This window comes from Heliangelus exortis, chromosome 11 (assembly GCF_036169615.1).
Source record: "Heliangelus exortis chromosome 11, bHelExo1.hap1, whole genome shotgun sequence".
In the NCBI taxonomy this organism is placed as follows: Eukaryota; Metazoa; Chordata; class Aves; order Apodiformes; family Trochilidae; genus Heliangelus; species Heliangelus exortis.
The window spans coordinates 646543-665463 of NC_092432.1; the positions used below are offsets into that span (position 1 = coordinate 646543).

An 18921-nucleotide genomic window follows, 5' to 3' on the forward strand; every position below is an offset into this window, starting at 1 on the left:
CCAACATTTAGGCAGCACCTCCCTGCTGCATTAGGTCTGATGAGGAGTCTCTGTCCACTGATGATGTGGGTGCCAGGGCTGCAGATAAAGAGATGATGGAAATGGAAGTTACCCTGAACAGTCCTCACTCCTGTCTGAATTCAGGATTTCTTCTTGTTGGGTGAGGAATCTAGTTAGAAGGCATAAAACACCTTAAGTTTGGAATTTGTAATATTTATTGTAGCAGTGAAACTTTTAAGTGCAACGTTATGATGAAAATAGGTTTGACTAAAAGGAGCTGTTAACTCCACAGCATCTGGAAAATAAGCTATGAGTGCTTAAAGCAGGGCTATGCTAAAAAATACATCCTGCTATTCACTGCCAATATACCAAGTGTTAGGAGGAGAAAAAAAAGATATGAGGCTGTAAACATTTGGATTAGAATTTACCTGTAAATAAATAACTTTATTTTATATATATAAACACATGCAGTGGCAACCCAGCAGGAGTGCCATTATCAGCAGAGTAGGGCCAGGCAGGTGATGCTGGGGGGTGTATTAGCATACTTGAACCCTCCTGTGAAGGGAAAGGAACCTGCCCTTATTTAGGCTGTGTTTGGGAATAGCTAATTTCAGTTAATAAATTAACAGCAACTCAGATCAAATCAGAGCAGTTGTTCCAAGCAGTTCAGCTTTAGTGACACTGATTCAGCCTAAATCATACCACAGTTTACTTCAGGCCACTCTAAAACTTGATTGCTTTGGTTCACCCTATATTTTAGGAGGTGCTAATTAGAGGAAGGTAGGTAATTCAATCCCAGGATTAGCCTCTACCACAAGGACTTCACTGGCACAGCAATACCAGGCTGGTTAGTGCTCAAACCCCTGCACAAAGAGGTTCCTTTTGCCAGCACCAGCTGCACGAGCACTCACCAGGAGGTTTGTTACTCCAGTTGTGCTCACTCCATGGGAAAAGGAGCATTTCCCCCTTCCCTTCACATTTTCTAACAGGTAATATTGCACTGGCAAAGCTTCTGGTTTAGACACAGATTTCTCTAGTCTAGACAGAGCTTCAAGGGGACTCAGGATCTGCTTCATATCCAGGGGCTGGAGCCAGGGCTCTCATGTACAGGTGTATTTATTTCTTACCTCATGTCTGGGATGCTGCTTCATCCAGTGCAGTTTTCTCTGGGCTTGCTCTTCTGCAGTTTGCATCTCACAGGGGATGTGTTTGAAGCACTCACTGTTCCAGGCAGGAGTGGCTGCAAGGTAACAGCCAGGTTCTGTAGTTTCCTTTGTCCTCACCTCGTTTTCCAGTCCCCTTTTCACAGGAGATAAGGCTCCCCGAGTCGCTTCTTTTCTCCCTTTCTCAGGAACTTCTCTCATTTTACTATCCTGGGGGAGCTCATTGAGGTGCAGCAGGCTTCCTTTTATATGAAGTAATGCCTTTGGGCTGTGGTGTGGTGCCTCATCACCTGCCTGCAATCCATCACCTGGCAGGGAGATAAATCCTGTCCCTGGCTTCCTGCTCTGTCGAAAAGGTGGCTAAGGGTGACCCAGGGCTGTTTGTGCTGAGTCTCTGCTCGAGCCTCAGAAGCTCTGTCATGAGTTAAGAAATAAATAGTGAGGATCAGAGGAAGCCAGGTAGCAGTAGTTCCATGGGCAACAGTTTTCTGGGTTTGCTGAAGGAGCAGAGTGTGAAGTTCTGAGGTTTGTTTTCAGAGGAGGAAAAAAGTATACAAGAAACAAAGGAGGTAATTTATTATTAATAGAAATACCTCCAAGAACATTAAAGGTACTTAAGGGCTTTGTGTATACTAGATTTAAATATACCATATTTGATTGAATTACCTAGCTCAGTTTATTTGACACCTTAAACTCTTGTGAAGACCAAGCAGTTTTAATTAAATCAATTTAAACGTGCTTGGAAAAGCATGTTTCCTTTTCTTATCAGGACAGAACTGGGGAATATTAAAGAGGAAAAGAAAGTTAGAGAATCTTGATACTTTTGTTTATGTTCATGAAAATGTAGATTTGAAAGAAACTTCTGAAGACTCGAATGTAGCTAAAGTGACTTTCCTAACTGGGATTTCTGGATTTAGAGTTTCTTAGTTTTGTGTTGCTTTAGGACTAGAAAGCTTACCAGCAGCAGACACCAGAGAAAGCCTCTCTTGGAAAAATGGGCTGTATGGACAGTTGGCAGTGAATAGGTGTCACACCTAATTGTTATGCTTAATTACCCTGCTGGACTTACTTGAAGATAATTCTCTTCTGATAGTAGATCGATTTTTTTTTTTTTATATACACTTGGAAAATGTCTGATAATGTTCAATCTCAAAGATTAATACAGAATATAAAAATGTCCTGAGTTAATTAACATAGTCAGGTTCCAAACCATAAATGAGCTTAAGATTAGAAAACAAACATTTGTCATCAGTGGTCCATGCTTACAAAAATAAAAAGTTCTTTCAGGAAGGTCTTTGTTCTTTCTCCTCTTTCTGTATTTTCTGTTCCCTTCTAGTCCAGGAGCTGCAAGGTTGGAGAGCTCGGTGGAGCTGTTCCTGCGCCATTTGTTTGTTGCTGGGAGGGGGAAAGGCTCTGTGTAAAGGGCTTTTGGTGGATAGTTTTGCTTTATTTTGAAACTCCCTGTGCTGCTAAACCCAGTAGTGTCATGGCAGGTGTGGCAGTGCTGTGGTGTTGAGCAGAGTGGTGCAGGAGGAGCCCTGAGGTGCTGAGGCCTTGGTGCCCGTGTTGGTGTTTCTGGAGGTTCCAGCTCCTCTCTCCTTCAGTGCATCTCCCAGGGCAGTGTCAGTCCCAGCTCTCTGCTTGCTGTGCTGTCAGGTGCCTTCCTCACTGGGGTGAGGAGATTTGTTTTGAGCTAAAAGAAAACCCATTGCAGCTTTCTGTTCCACAGCATCCAGCCTTGAGAGGAGGCAGAAGGTGCCCTGCCACTGGGGTTGTGTTCAGCTCCTCTTGAAAGGAGTGAGAAGCACATGGCAATTGATAGAAAAAGGGACAAATCTGTTGTGAAGAGGCTGTAGAAGAGAGGGAAGAGCCTTCAGCAGACCACCAGAGGACAGAAGGAAATGCATAGAACTGCGTGGAGTTTTCTGTGTGTCTGAGCAGATGCTTTTTCACCTGTTACTCGGGTTTCATAGCTGAGCTCTGCTCTTTTCCCTGTGGCTATGAGGATGCTTCTCATCTGCTCCTGCACAGAGTCTGCCAAATTAACTCGGTTAGCAATAGATGGTTGTTTAAACTGCTCTGGCTGGGCTTTGTTTATCCTCTGTGTTCAAGGAGCATTTAAAGCCTGAGTTCTGTTTTATCACATGCATGATGCAGAAAGGATGAGGAGAGGATGATTGTGTTTTCCCCCACGCCTCAATGTACAGGTTTTTAAATATTACTCTGGAGGGGTTTTGATCCACTGCAGGGCTCAGGAATGGGGAGATGCTAACTATACACATGAATGGAGCACTCAGCATTTTTACAAACTCTATTTCTAAGTTATTTTGTTGTCTTAGTATGTCATAAATGAGCCTTCTTCTTAGCCAGATAGTCACGAGCACCAACTGAACGACTGCAGCGAGGGGTAGATGTTGTTTCTCACACAGCAGAACTGATAAGGACTGTTTTTCCACAGACTGGGATTCTTTAGTGCCTTCCAGCCCTCCCATCTCCTCCAGCCTCTCTTTCCACAGTATTTCAAGTGTCCCCACCTCCTGTTTGCTCTCCCTCCCTGCTCCTGCAGTGCCTCTGTTGGGCTCCTGGCTGGTGAGCTGCGTGTGATCCCGTCTGCTGGATCTGCCCCTGCTCCAGAGGTGGGCTGGGAAAGGAGCTGGGATGGAGTGTGGCTGTGTGTGCCTGGGCTGGGGATGCTGCAAGGCTCAGTCCTGCCTACCTTGCTTTCAGCTTGCAGAAAACCTGTGGGAACTTTGGGTAGGCTTGGAATTTCTCTGCTTTTGTGAAGTTAGGTTGGTGCTGCTCAGTGGGTTCTGCATGTTCTGGGAAGGACTGACAGACACACAGTTATGGACAAGGCAGTTGCATGAGCCTTATTTGCTCTAGAAATCAGTCTGTAAAAAAAAATTAACTATAACAGAAAAAGTTTATCAAAGTTTATGCCTAAATAATACAGTCCTACAAGAGTACAAGGAGCAAATGAATCCCATGGAATAAAGTGCTGCTGCTTTAAAAGTCTGTGACCGGATGGTCTTTGTTAAAATGACAAAGGAAAGTTTTAAACCCAAATAGTTTTAGTGATCACATCAAGGAAAAAAAAAAAACCCAACAGCCTCACAATTGATACTGGAGCAGCTGGGGCTCTGGTTCCACAGCAGCTCAGAAGAGTCTCTGGGTTGCTGCAGCCCCACTGAGGAGTCCAGGAGATGGGAGAGCAAACCAGGGGGCCCATGCTGCATCCTCCCAGGGCAGCTCTGCTCCTCCAGAAGTGACCTCCTCTGCCCTGCCCCTGGGAAACAGCCCTCTCCTCATGGCTTTGAGCTGTTCCTGGGCACCATCCCGGGAGCTGTGCCACTGGTACCATCCCAGAGCTTGCTGTGGCTGTGTTGTGGACTTAGGTGGGGGTGATGGGGGTGAAGTGCTTCAGCCCCGTGCCCTGGGATGGTTGGATCACTGCTGTAGCTTCCTTGCCCCTGCCAGGATTTGGGTGTTTTTATTCCAGCCCTCGTTCCTGCGATTCCCATGGTGAAACGTTTGAGTTTACTAAAGGGGCCTGGAAGCCTGGCTGAGCAGGGGGTTAGCTGAGTGCCAGGGCTGCCTCCAGCAGGGTGCAGAGAGCTCAGGGCTGGCCTGGGCTGTCACCCAACAACACCCTTATCGGGGGGAGAGACTGAGCTGGGCTGGAGAAGGGCAGGGTGGAACTCCCGTGCCAGCTGCTCGGCAAAAACTGGTGTCTTGCAGCTACAAACTGAGAGGCAACAAGTGGCAGAGCTGGGGGAAGAACGGGGAGATCCTTACATTGACTTTAGTGTCAGAGAAAATGTCACTGAACTGCAGCCTGCCTTCTCCTTCCCTCTCCTCTCACACTCTCCACTTGGTCATAATGCACAATGAAATAAAAGTACCTACTGAGCTGGAAGGGATGTAGAGGAAGGAAGCATGGAAATTAGAAAACATTCCCTCTGTTTTCATTAAAACATTCGTAATTATCAAGAATACTCTTCCATGGTTTTGCTGAGTTGTTTCTTTAGCACTTCTAGTGAAAAGTATTGTGTGCTCTGTTGTACACATGGAAGGCACAAAGGTGACAGCGAAATTTCTGTCAAGTATTTGTTTGGTATTTAAGTTAACTTGCACTGTGTCTGGTATTTAAATTAAATTAGGTCTCCTCGGTATCTGGAAGATTCTCCCAAATGATAATCTCACTGCTCTGAAATTTAATAAACCACTGTCCAGAGGAGTTGCAGAGCTTTGGAATGTGCCTGCCCATTCCTCCTCTGTGCCATGGCTGCTGGAGAGGCTGGGGAAGGGATCCCACAGCCATGTGAGCTCCTGGCTGGTACCAGCACTTGTGTTGCAGATTTCTCTGGTTTATGGAGTAAAGCTACAGACAGAGGGGTGAGTGTGGGGTGACATGGACAGGAGCTGCTGCCCCTGCTCTGTTCAGAGTCAGCAGTGCAGGATGTGAATCCATGCCCCCTGTTCCCTGGCTCAGGCTGCCAGGCATATGAAATGTTAGCTGGTTTTGCATGCTTTTTTTGTAAAGAACAGCCACCTGTAGCACATGGCATCAGTGATGGCAGCATTAGTGGTTCTGTTGCTGCTCTGTCCCTCTCATCAGGTTCCCAACACGAGGCACAGGACAAGCACTGTCTTCTCACTCAACACAGCAATTGCCTGAGTGTTTACAGAGCCATATCTGCTACTGGACAGCCATAAAGTTATCATTTCATTGCATCTCACACATTTTAAAGTGGCAGAGATATGATAGGCCAAACTCAGAGGCATTAGCTTGTGAAATAAATAAGTGAAATTCAGGGTAGACTCAAAGAGAAGTGGAAACATTAAAGCACCGTGCATGCAGATCAGTTGTGGATTACAAAACTTCTGCTGCTGTTACTAACCTGTGCTTGATATATTTTATATTATTAGAATATTGACCAGACTCTCCCTGTAGCTTTCCACCCAGTGGCTGATGATGTTTGGTTTTTCTTGTGGATTTTTCACTAAAAAATACTGAACAAAAATAAAATGTGTAAACCAGCCTTGTGATGGGGTCACACAGGTGGTCACAGCTCATTTCAGTGGAGGTTTTGAAACAGAATGGAATTGAAGTTCATAATGTCTCAATATTATTAAGGTTCTTAAGGTTTTATGTGAAAACATAGTATCACTCACAAATCTCTAAAGCTGTTAAAATTTCAGCACTTATCTTCATGTCAGTTTTAACTTCGGGTAGCTTAAGTTAGCAAATTAATTTCAGAGAATGAAATTTGTGAGAGTGAAGTTTTCCATGCTTGAAAAAGGCTGGAACGGGCTAAGAAAAAGTCAGGTTTAAACCAGCATGTATATGTAATAGAAAATGTTTAATCTAAAATTTCTATGGGCAGTGACTGATAAAAACCTTGACTGTCCTGGCATTTTCCCCATTTTTAACAGTAGAGTTGATTGATCTTTTTATTTTTAAATCAGGAAAGCCAGGTGTGAGCATAATAGCAACCCCTAACAAGGCAGAGAGCAGAGTTTAAACTGTTTGTAAAGGTTTTGAAGCTATTTAGTGCACCAAGCAAAACCCTTTTCCAGGGCAATAAGAATCATATTATCATATAAAGAGTTTTTGTCAGACAGTAAAAATAGGCTGCTATTTTTAAGGCCAAAGGAGCAGCCAAAAACCTTATCTCGCCTTTTAAAAGATAGCAACCTGACAAAGTCCTGTGGAATATATGATTGTGGTTGTGATCCCACAGGAAGATTAAGGTGAAGCAGAGCAAGATGAGGTTCCTGGGGAAGCAAAGCAAGAGGCAGCTCTCTGCTCTGTGGAGACCTTGCAAAAATGGGTGGTTTTCCCTAGCACAGGAGTTCCTCCATGGCTTCCCTCATCCAGCAGAGTCTTACTTGGGTTTATTAATATTCTGGAATTTTGGTGGTGGTTTTGTTTGGTTAGTTTTTAAAGTTTACGTGTGTTTTGTTTGTTTGTTTTAATGAAAAAGATAACTAATACGGGTGAGATGAGCAATTAAAAAAAGCAACTCATTAAGATTTTTTTGTGGTCAGGCAACATCCTGGAAGGTCTGTTCAGGAAGTGTTTAGCAACCTGTCTGTACCACGGGTTGTAACAAGAGGGAGATGACTTCCAAAAATAGGCTCCTGAGTGCCCAGCAGCATGGATTGAATGTCCAGAGAACCAAATATGTCTGCAGACAGCTGCTGTGTTCCAGAACCTCCCCACAACACTGCTGGGTCTGCTGGAATTTGGTATCCACTCCTCCAAAACTTGTACACTGCAACATTCTGTTCCAAAACATCCCAGCTATGGTGAGCTCTGCACTGGCTGAGGATGACTGATGTAGAACTCTTGTCTTTAAGAAAAAAAAAAAAAAATCTGTCTTGGCCAGGAGGGACCAAACTTTCAGTTCCAAACGCATATCCTATAACCAAAACAGAGCCTCACTAGCAGAGCATGGGCAGAAGAGTGGTGCCCAGAAATAGGATTGCTAGAGCAGGGAAAGAAAGTTACAGAATATCTATTTTCTGTTAAGGCTAATTATGAAAAGCTGCCTTCATTCTCTGGCAAAACCTTTGTAAGAAAATGTTTCTTCCAGGGGAGATGCTTAAGCTTTGGGAATGTAGAGCTGTCTGTGAGCCCAGGGCAGGCAGACTGAGGAATCATGGTTAAAACTTGGGGACTGGAGCCCAGGGTTTTCAAGTGTGATTTTATTTCAGATTGAGGTGATTTAATTAACTGAAAGTTAGGGAGAAGAAAAGATGCTTTCAATGAAACAGGGAAAATAGAGAGGTGCCATTTGCATTGTCTTTGATACTCATAGTTGCTGGCTGTTGTTTTGGTGGAACTTGGGCTTTCTTCATGCATTTATCCCCATTCCATCCCCAAGCACCAACAGGTGAATTGCACATACTGTGTGTCTTGTTGGTTTTATAAATTATGGTCTTTTTGGTTTGCTTTTCCCTATGCCATACTAGCAGTACTTCCAGACTTATTTGAATCATGGTTTCTTAGTAAAAAGTTTTCTCTGTCAGAGGCAGTTGCAGAAAAACACACTTGAAGATTTGAGAAGAGCAACAAGTAATACAGCAGTGCCTTGCTTGAGATGGAAGCTGCTGAAATGCATCGTCTGGAGTGAGGGGAAGTTGCAGGGGTTTTCTAGGGAGGGAGAATAAGCTGGTTCAAGACAGGCCAGCAGTCTTTGGGAGGGGAAAGTCTCAACATCTTTGAACTAAGAAAAAACCATTTCCTTGAAGTTTGTAAAGTGCTTTGGGGCCTGTCTGGAGCAAAGACTTTATCTGTAAGTAATTTTCTTTGACTTTGTTGTGAGTCCAGACAGGTTTATCATTGCACTGGAGCTATCATTTGTCCCAGGTTGCTCTCTCCCCTCTGGGCACTGCCTGGTCACCTTTCTGTCCATCTCCCACGGAGACCCAGGCTTTGTGCACTAGCACAGGGCCTGAAGTTTCTTGGAAACATCACTGGTCCCATGTGAGTGGACTTCAGCCAGCTCAGTGAACATGTCTTCTCCTTGGGATGTTTCTTCATACTTGAAATCTGGGTCACATCACAGTAGTGAAATACGATATTTCTGACGAAATGTGACTGGTATGATTTGTTTAAAAGAAACTGAAGAAAACATTTGTTCTTGTTTCCTCTTCCAGTGGATCTGCTCCCTGTGATCCAGCTTGTGTGGCCAGAAATATTTGAACCAAATGAGCACATTTTCTCAGCAGTGAGGCCTGCATTATCTGAGCTGGTTGATAGTGGGGTCCTGGACCTGCCACTGGGAGCTCTCAGGTTCAGACCCAGGCATCAGTTGTCACAGCTGTTAAATTTGGTGACACTTCACAGCTTTGTGCAGCTTGGCCATGTGTCTGTCTCTGCCTACAGCACAGGCAGCATGCACTGACACACTTGCTCAAAATCTCCAGTAATGTAAAAAACGTACTGCCTTTGTGTAAAAAATGTTTCAAGAAGTGCTGTGGAGTAATGCAGGAAGAACACTGTGGTTGTTAAAATCAGATAGACCCCACTAAACTCTTCAGTATGCTTTGTTTTGCACTTTGAATGTTTCAAACTCATTTTTTGGCTGCCTTCTGTCATTTGGAAGGGAGCTCTACTGTGGCAGCAGAAAAAAAAAAACCCACTCTTTCCACATAGGCACAAGGGGAGGTGAATGTGATCTGCAGCAGCAGATTGTGTAAAAAATGTTGAGGCTTCATCCTTCCCTCTTCTCAGTGCCTCCCCTCCCAGGGAAGCTCCTGCTCTCCTCCCAGCATGTGGGGGTGTCCAGGGGGGCTCACAAACCCCTCTCCACCTCTGCACTTCCCTGCTGGGCTCTTGGGGAGGGCACCACATCCTCTGAGAGCCTCTGAGGGTCTGTAGCACCTCTCTGACCTGCAGGGCCATTGCCTTGTGGTGTACAAGGGAAAGGGATGAGGTAGGGAAAAAACCCACAAATAAATTATAAAAAAATAATCCATTCAGGTAATGAGTTCCTGTGCCTCACCAGGTCCACACCTGAGGGGTGTGTAGTTGTCTTCATTCTCCAGAGCTCTCCTGGGGTTCAGGCTTGGGATATGTCATCAGTGGTGGCAGCTCAGTGTTATTACTGAGTGTCAAATGAAATGTAGAAATTGTTCAACACTGTAATTTTAAATTTTCTTGTCAGTTATCTCTTCCTATTGTTCATCACTATTGTTCTTTTACCTTACCTTAAGCCTTTTCCTGAGTCAAGAAGCCTTAAACCCAGTAATTATATGTGCCTCACCTAATTTTTCATTTAATGGTTTTGGGAAAAATAGATAAAATGGTAGTACCAGATGTGGCAGGAAGGTAAATCTTCCCTAACTGAGCACTCCATGGAGGTCTGTGTGCTCTTGTTTGGAACTCTGAGTCATGCAGAGGAATTTCTGTCCTGTAGGTATGCTGTACCTGTGCCATGGGCCAGCAGCAGTGTTTCCAGGGCAGGGAGCCTGGCAGCTTCCTGGGGGGACTGGGAACACAGGGAATTTGCTGCAGCTGGAGCTCCTTCAGCTCCTGCTTTTTAATAGCTCCTCTCTTCATTCCTGTCTCACAAAATATTTAATGAGAGTTCCACGTAGTCCCTCTTTGCCATGTATTTCTCTTTTGAAGAATGAGGGTTTTCTTTTACTTTTTTCCTTGTTTCATTTCCCCCCCCCCACACACACTTTCTGGGTTTATTACAGACATAGAAAGCATTCAAGAGAGAAGGGGATTTTTGAGAGTTGAAAATGGAACACTGACACAGTGCAGGAACGTGGCTGAGTCTTTAGGCTCTCCGTGTATTTGCTGCTCTGTGTTTGGGTCACTTTGGGTTGGAGATGTTGCTCCAGCACCAGCTTTTCCTGTTGGGAGGGAATTCCACTGCTGCACGGAGAGAGGATTTAGAGCTGCGAGCTCCCAAAAGAGACTCTGCTGAGAAGAAAATTGAATAGAAAAGATGGCTTAGGATTGTTCTTGCAGAGTGCCACATGTCAGAGCAGGGCTGGGGGCTGAGCACCCCCTGGCACAGCCCAGGACTGGCCTGGATGTGGCCAAGGGAGATCCTGGGTCTGCAGTCCTGGGCTGAGATCCCAATCCTACGTGTTTGAGGAAGGAAGTGCATGTGCATGTTTAGGCTTGGGTGTTCTGGCTCCAGAGCCTGGTGAGTATTGTGCTCTGCTTTCTGCTGTTTCAGAACAGAAACACAAATATAATTCAAGGAAAAACTGGCCACTGCCAAATGTATTGGGCATTAGGAAACCAAACTCGTGTCACTGAGAGGATTGTAGGTAACTGTTGCTAAGTCCATTAGGGATATTTATAACCCCAGGCTTGATACCCAGGATGTGAAATGAGCCAGAGAGCAACCTGGCAATAGTGTGCAGATGAGTTGAATGGTTCCTTGCTGGATAAATACACACTTACCACTTGCAAACATTGCACTGCTTATTTTTTTGCCTGCCTGATACTTGTTTCAGCTGTAGGAAAATCAGGCAACTTGTAGCACAGCAAATTTTAAGGATTCTTTTCTTTCTCAAGTTGGAATTTCACTGGTGTCCAGATTTAGGGGTTTCAGAGGTGGTGTTGAGGGACGTGGCTCAGTGGTGGACTCGGAAGTGTCAGGTTAGTGGTTGTACTCAGTGATTTTGAGAGTGCTTTCCCAGCTGGAGGATTTTGTGATGATGTGGGCAGGTGTCACAGAGCTCAGGGAGTTCTTGGAATGCAGTTGGTGGGACTCCATCCTGTTCTCCATCACAGGTCACACTCTGGGCATGGAGCCTCTGGTGGCTCCTGGCTCCTCTCCATCTGCCCTGGGCAACTCTCCAAGGTGTGCAGGGGGTGCCTGCTCTGGTGCATCACTGGGGTGCCCCATCATCTCCTTTATAACCCGAATTAACTTCTCTCCAGTTAGCTCAGTGCACTGGCCTGCTCTGGGAGGAGGAGGCAAATGCTGAAATGGGTGTGGAAAGAAAGGAGGAGGGAGCAGGAGCAAGGCACTGGGTTCCCTCATGTCAGCCTCCCATGTCTTAAGTCATAGAATCATGGAATGTCAGGTTGGGAGGGACCTCAGGGATCATCTGCTCCAAGCTCTCTAATATTATTGTTTATCTGAGGTGTCTCAGCACCCCCTCCAGCTGAGACTGAGAACATTTCCAAAGTGGGGGACTCCACCACTTCCCCTGAGAGACATTTTGGGATGCTTACCTCTTCCTGTACCTTTCTCCCTGTGTCTTCCTGGTTTTATTCCCCTCTTACCACTCCTCAGCACACACGTTTCCTGTACCCAGGGGACCTCCGTGGGTACAGGCTGCCTGCTTCCTCTGTTCCTGTGCTTCCTGCCAGGAAGGATTGCAAACAAAAAGCATTCAACCTGTGGGACACACCAAAGGAATGGGCACTCCTGGATGGCACAGGCCTGGCTGGTTGTGGAGCAGCCCAGCACACGGGGGTCCTGGGTACCCATCTGAAATCCATCTGAAATCCATCTGAAACCTGGGGAGGTGTTTCTGACTCTGCTCTCCTCCCCTGCTCTGCCCCAGAGGTTGCTCTCTGAGACCAAGTCTGTCTCCTTGCACCTCATTCCTGAGCAGGTTGGCAGTGCTGCTCATAAAATTCCCTTCTCAAGGTGTGGAAGGACTGCAGCTCCTTGGAGAGTTTTAAGAAAATTTTAAACATGGCAAACCAGTGCTCTTTCTCTCTGACTTCACTCCAACAAGTTGGTAGCTATTTAACTTGAGACATTGATCTGTTTAAACGATTTGGTTTAAAAGCTTAATGGACATTTTCTGTCTCAGGCTGTATTTCCTGCTAGGGTTGTGAATTAGTTCTTCTCCCACATATGAGAATACCAAGAAACTTTCTATGTAGTTGTTCATTTTTCAGCCACCTAGGGTAACATGATTTTGGTAAGTCATACTGAATTAAAGTACATTATTTAGTCCACACAATGTTGATAAAAAGTTTCTTCAATAATTTTTTTGGTGTAAAAATCCATTATATGTTTTAAGGTGTCTTTGGACCATCCTGTCCATTGATATGTCATAGTTTCCTCAATTTTGTAATTACTTCCTGTGGATTTGTACAGAAGTACAAAAGGAGCATGTGTCTGTTGTAGATCCTTCCCACCGTAAATCATACCCCAAAAAATGAATCTGGCAACAGTTGGTAAGAAAGAAAGTCAAGATGCAAGTTCTGAAAACAGGCAGAGTCATTTTACATCTTTGTATTTGAATGGTATTTTTGTCTTTTTGTTTTTCTAGTGGCAAGGAGTAGGAACAGAAAATTGGACTGAAATCTGCGGGGATTTAAAAAATGATTTCTCTGCATTATTGTTTCCACGTACAGTGGATTCTGTTCACTTAAATGCAAATTTTGTTGCAAAAATTCTCCCTCCAAGGAGAGGATATGTTCATGGACTCAGAGCTGTGATGCTTCTGTTCCTGGAGGGCAGAGGATTCTGAGGAACCAGTTTGTATAAATTCTGTGGTGTCTGCTGGCTTTCCCTAAACCTCTCCTCTGGATCCACTTCTGCTGCTGTTACTTCAGTCACTGAAGGACCTGACTTGTCCTTTTCTTGTCTGTAAATGGTTGTTGTGTTAACTACTGATGGAAAATGCTGGACATGTGTTTGTGAGAAATGAAACCCAATGTTTGTTAAGGCAAATATTATCTGCAGCTGAAGTGTTTCACTCTTGACAATGCCAGCTGAGTACTTTTTTTGCTAAATCTTCTGAAAACAGTGTCAGGAGTGGTGTTATTCTGCATTAGCTGGGGCACCCTGAGTGTGAGATTGGACTGACTGAACAAAGTCAGCTTCTCGGGAGTTTTTAGGCTGTTTTTAGAAAGTATTCTCACAGTATTTCTGCATCCGTGGCTCATACCAGTGCCACCAGTGCCTTTTCCTTAACAAGATGCTGCTGTGATGTTGCTTCTATTTTAGATGTTACAGATAGTGTCTTCTGTCTGTTCAGCAGTCAGGTGCCTGCTTAGTGAACTTCAGGTACTGATTCCTGTCCTGAGGAGCAGGTGCTTTTCTTTTTAAAAAAATGTGCTCTTTGCAATTACTTCAGCTAAGAAATGACTTTCTTACCAGTATTTCTGTGCATTACAGCTGAGATGAATTTGTTGCCACCGTTTTTCCCTGCTCCTGACCCAGTATATGCATAATTTTAAGCATTCAAATCAACCCAACTATGAGCTTCAGTCAGCTGCTTTTCTGGACTGAGGGTTATACCTCCTTCATCTGTACTTGTGCTCAGATTGGACTTGTGCTCAGATTGGACTCAAGTTGAAGGTTGGAAAGAAATGGGACCCATTGCCTGGAATAGCCTTTTACTCTGCTTGGATAAATATTGAGTAATATTGAAATATAAATATTGAATAACTTGCACGAGTCTTTCTGTGGCCCAACGTGTTCAGTAGTTCTGGAGATCAGCCTGAGGTTCCTCACCCACACTGACTGCACAGTCTCCTTTATGGTTTCTTCCTCTCTGAGCACTTGACACACATTTAGATTTATGCCTCATCTCAAATTTTATGTAGAGACTTAAAATGAAGTATTGTGAGGAGCACAGAGCTGGAAAGGGCTGCCTGGGTCTCGAGTCTATAGTCACTTGCTGCTGAAGACACCAGGCACCAGACAAACCTTTTTGTCTTAAAAGCTGGGAGTCTTTTTGTTCCTTCTTCTGGAATTGGAGGGTTTTGCAGAAAACTCAATGGTCTAATGGTCAGGTGTATCCCTGGCCAGATTATATTAATTTGTTCTTCTGCCAGTGTTAGGCTCTAACTCAAACAGCTCTTCTCTGTGATTGAAATGAAGCCATATGTATGGATGCAGAAGCTCAGTGCATCAGAACACTGTCAGCATTATATAACTTTCTGAATTCATGATCTGAAGCTTAATACATTTCTTCAGTGACTAAGTATTCTTGTTTTTTCCTTTTATAGCTTTACATGTGGCACACATGAAAATGAGGCTGAGAACGCGGAAAGCTTCTCAGCAATCCACTCAGATCCACACACAGCGTGCTCTGAGGGCCAAGAGGAAACATTCAGAGGTGGAAGAAACCTTACCTGGTGGTGGGGGAAAGCCCCAGAAAAATGAGAGTGGCTTGTTGTCTTCAATCAAAAAATTCATTAAAGGGAGCACACCCAAGGTATGGCATCAGGGGGCTGCTGCTTTTCTTTGTTTTTGAGTCACAGTCAGTTAAATTTGATCTGAAACCCTTTCTATCAGCAATAAATCAGCATGTGCAGTGTGGTAGAAACAAAACATCCTCGTGTGATGGCTGTGTCAGGTACAAGTTATATTTTTAAAAGCAGGCTTTCAGATCCTAGAGGATTCGTGTTTCAGACAATCCAATAAATCACAGGATTTATTGCCTCAGCATTTCTTTGTGAAAGTCTTGACTACTAAATTTGGGAGATCTTAAATTTCTGGTTTGAAGTTCTGGCTTCTTGAATCTGGGAATTACCAGTGGTGGCAACGAAGAGAGGCAAGTCTGTAAGCAAAATTTGCTGAATATTTTTAGCATTTTTATTCAGAATTTCTTAGGAAATTTTATTCAAAATTTCTTTATTCTTAAAATTCCTTTTATTCAAAAACCTCACAAATTCAACCATCGTGAAACTGCAGTGACTGCCCAGTGTATTATTGCAGTGAGCACTGCCCCCCTTAGTGGATCAAACCCACACATTGTCAGGGATAAACCACTAAATCTCACCTGGCTTGATGCAGGCAGAAATCTGAACTTGACTGATCTTCACATGTTAAAACCTCTTGCATGTACATTTTGAGGGTGAATTATAGATATATCTTGCTTTGCTGTCTGAATTTCTATTGCTTCAAAAGCCTGTGGGGTTTTTTTCTGTAAAGGTAAGCTAGATAAAAAAAAAAACCACAATTTCATTCAGTCCCAGCAGTCCAGATACTGATATTATGTAGCTGTAAATTTTAAAAAATAGCCAAGAAGTAATAGCAAAAAAGTAGCCAAGAAGACATAACTTTGTTAAAGTGTATCCCAGGAGAGCTATATGATAAATAACAATTATGTCACTTCTTGGTGTTTTAAACTGAGCCTTGAAAGGACAACTCAGTAACAAGCTGAAGTTGAAATAATTTTAATAATTAAAGGTGTATTCTTAAATTGCCAAAAGATTGTGCCATTTAATGTTTCATGGCAAGTGTTAATTATCTGTCATACTTGGGGTGCCACCAAAGAAATAGTTAAAAAAAATAAAAGGTTAAATCTTCTCACATTTTGGTGTTTCATTACACCTGGACAACGAATGCATTTTACATTCAGCATCTGCATTGTAGCTCAGTAGTGCAACATTTGGGCTGCAAAACCACTGCAACAAAGCTCTGCATTCTAAGCAAATCATTTTATGTTGGATTTTTAAGATAAGGGAAACATGTCTGGTTCTCCTTTTCTTTGTCTCTTTGAGGTTTTGTGAACTTGCTCTTTTCCCCTCTTCTCATCCTCTCCCAGATCTTTGAATTACAGTTCAGTATTTTATTTTTTTTTTTTTTCTTGGCAGGTTTTTAATATAAAACATCCACATTTTTTTCCCTGTTTCCTTTCCTGTCCTCTCCTGTGCCTGCAGCAGGGCTTGGAGTGGTTCCAGTGGCATTAGCATGGCATGATATTGATACTGCTGGGCTACCTTCCAGAGTGCTCATGACTTCACCAAGTAGTCTTGTGGCTGCCATGGAAACCTGAGAACTCTCTGAGTGTGTTCAACTTGCCCAGAAGTTTGGGGATGGGGCTGCTGAAGTCTAAATCACCCCTGGGGCTGTGTGGATTTGCAGCAATAAATGTCTCTGCAGCCAATGCACGTTGACACCTCAGTCACAGCCATAAATTTGTGTGGTATTTTGAAGATGCCCCATCAGAAATACTCTTTAAACCAAAGCTGAAGGAAACTTGCAGGTATTTATTTAGAAAAGCCAGAGACTAGAATGTGGCTGTCAGGTGTGGATGGTGTTAGGTCTGATCTTGAGGTGCTCTGCAGCCTCCCTGCTCCTCTGCCCATCAGCAGTGGCAGGGAGTGTGCAACACAAACTTTGGTACAAACTCATGAGCACACAAACCATTTCTTTTTAAGGATGTGAAACTGCTGCTGCAGCAAGGTAATGCTGTAATTTTAAAATTAAAAATTTAATTAGCTTTTACATAGTCTGTGGCCTTGTCATTCTGATACTCTGTTATTCTGATCTATTTGTTTTGGTTTATTTTGTCCCCCACCTCACATTTCAATGTGTTCTATATGGCCACGTTTTATTAAGTTGTAGCAAGTGCTTTGGGGAAAAAAGGGGAAGAAACCTGTCTTAAACACCTGTGCCTACACGTGTACTCATCTGCAGAAAATGGACAGAAGGGTTTGGTTCTCTGTCATTTCTCAGTGCCACAGGGGACAGGTAAGAGTCACTGGGTCCTTTGCTTACACCATTTGTAAGGCTTGGGGTGACACAGGTTGGATAGCAGCAAATTCTGCACTTACACACAACCTAGGAACCTGCTTTATGTGTGGAGCATGGTGGAGAATTTAGTATTGGATTCTGTCATGCAGCTTCCTTCCTGTGTCCTTAACAGGGAGAGAAATCAACTCTGAGATGATTTTTGTTGCCTTCTCTCTCCATTTCCCAGGCTCCATAGCACTTAAATATTTATAAAGTGACTGTCCAGTGAAATAGTATTTAAAGAGAGTTTTGCTTCTGCAGAAACTCCAAGTGCAGTTTCCTTTGCTGATACTTTGCTGTTTACCTCAGGTTGTGTCAGTTTAAATGAGTTTAAGATTCCAGCTGGGCACATTTTGCATCTGGAACTGGAACAAGAAACCAATCTTCGGTGAAACTTCCTCTAGCAGCTCGTGTATTCTAGTAGCACTCAGTGGAGAAAAGAGGCAATTCAGTGTGTTTCTTTTTCCCTCCTTTTCTGTTTTAAGGAAGAAAGAGAAAACCCTGCAAAAAGAAGTAGGATTGAACGGGATATAGATAACAACTTGATCACATCCACCCCTCAGACAGGAGAGAAGCCCAACAAACACATCTCCCGAGTGCGGAGGAAAAGTCAGATGAATGGAGGTTGGTGACTCTCCCACTCCTCTCTCCCTGCAGCCTCACAGCTGCTCCCTGCTGCCACGTTTCTGGGGGCTCTGAAGGGTTTTGTGACTGACTTCACTGGGAGCCAGGCTGGGCTGGCAGTAGCAAAATAAGAGTTAAGACTGTAAGCAGCAGTTACAGCATCTCTGCTCAGACTCCTCCATTGTGTCTTCATAAGAACAGTTTGGATGTGTGAGCATTACCAGCTATTTTGCCACTGATTTAATTCTTACAATTATTACTCTAAAATGCCAGTGATAGTTGAATTAGCTCTTTTCCCGTTTTCTCATTAAAAAAAAATTAAATATGGCTTCTCAACTCTCAGCTGACAAAAAGGTTCTCAGCTCATGTGCACAAAATAACATTTGCTTCCTTCCATCTGGACAGATGTCTCAAAGACTTGTTCCTGTGAAGTAAGTAACTTCTCTTTAACTTTGGTCCCAGACCAAAGACAAAATTAATTGTTAGGCATTAGGTTTTGTAACGTGAAGATTTATTTAATTCTGTGTCCTTTGTTATGTGTGATAACAGCTAGAACCCATTTTACTTCCTAATTGTATTAATGCATAAATCTGTGTGTGTATCTATGTGAAGAATAATAAGCTGTGGACTTGCTCTTGTGAAGGCTGGAGGTTCAGCTGCTGGGGTTCTGCTGCCACTTGCTCCTCTTCCCATCTCATGGGTCCCACAGAAAGCTGGCATTTCATTTTCATAGTGATACTAAACTGCTAGCTTTTTTTTCAATTATTGAATACTTAGACTAATTTTCTTGCCACCTAGGGGGAACCACAAGCAAGAGGGATCTTTCCCATAGTGAAAATAATGCCAGTAAAAGTGAGGCTGCAGCTGTGGGAACAGGATCATGGTTTTGCACTTCTGAACTTTTCTTTTACAGAAGCTGGAAGTTACGAAATGACAAACCAACATGTAAAGCAAAATGGAAAATTAGAAGATAATCCTTCCACTGGCAGTCCCCCACGAACTACATTACTGGGAACTATATTTTCTCCTGTTTTCAATTTTTTTTCACCAGCAAATAAAAATGGTGAGTATTATTTGAAAAGCCAATAGTGTTAAAGCCAAGAATGGTAGATTTATTTTTTTAAGAAGAAGCTGGGTTTAGCAGCAGCCCACTTTCTTTCTGA

At 43.5% G+C, this 18921-nt stretch overlaps 1 protein-coding gene and 1 long non-coding RNA gene across 5 annotated transcripts in view; one reads left to right on the forward strand and one right to left on the reverse strand.

Moving 5' to 3' along the window:
* Positions 1 to 18921, forward strand: part of CTDSPL2 (CTD small phosphatase like 2) — a 32638-nt gene that overhangs the window by 4175 nt on the left and 9542 nt on the right. The window contains exons 1-4 of one of the 3 annotated variants that reach the window (XM_071754066.1): positions 11397 to 11500; positions 14620 to 14828; positions 17620 to 17758; positions 18672 to 18821. In XM_071754066.1, coding sequence (XP_071610167.1) covers positions 14637 to 14828; positions 17620 to 17758; positions 18672 to 18821 — 481 coding nt within the window. In that variant the 5' untranslated portion in view covers positions 11397 to 11500; positions 14620 to 14636. Of the gene's footprint in view, positions 1 to 11396; positions 11501 to 13231; positions 13253 to 14619; positions 14829 to 17619; positions 17759 to 18671; positions 18822 to 18921 lie in introns of those variants that run through there. The other 2 variants (XM_071754067.1, XM_071754065.1) reach the window with 2 other exon arrangements.
* On the reverse strand, positions 10346 to 11686 carry LOC139800698 (uncharacterized). Of its 2 annotated transcripts, none has more exons than XR_011727881.1 (2): positions 11098 to 11686; positions 10346 to 10602 (listed from the first exon to the last, which is right to left on the reverse strand). It is a non-coding gene; the product is annotated as an uncharacterized lncRNA (long non-coding RNA). The 2 variants fall into 2 exon arrangements; XR_011727880.1 differs by having other exon boundaries at positions 10346 to 10605.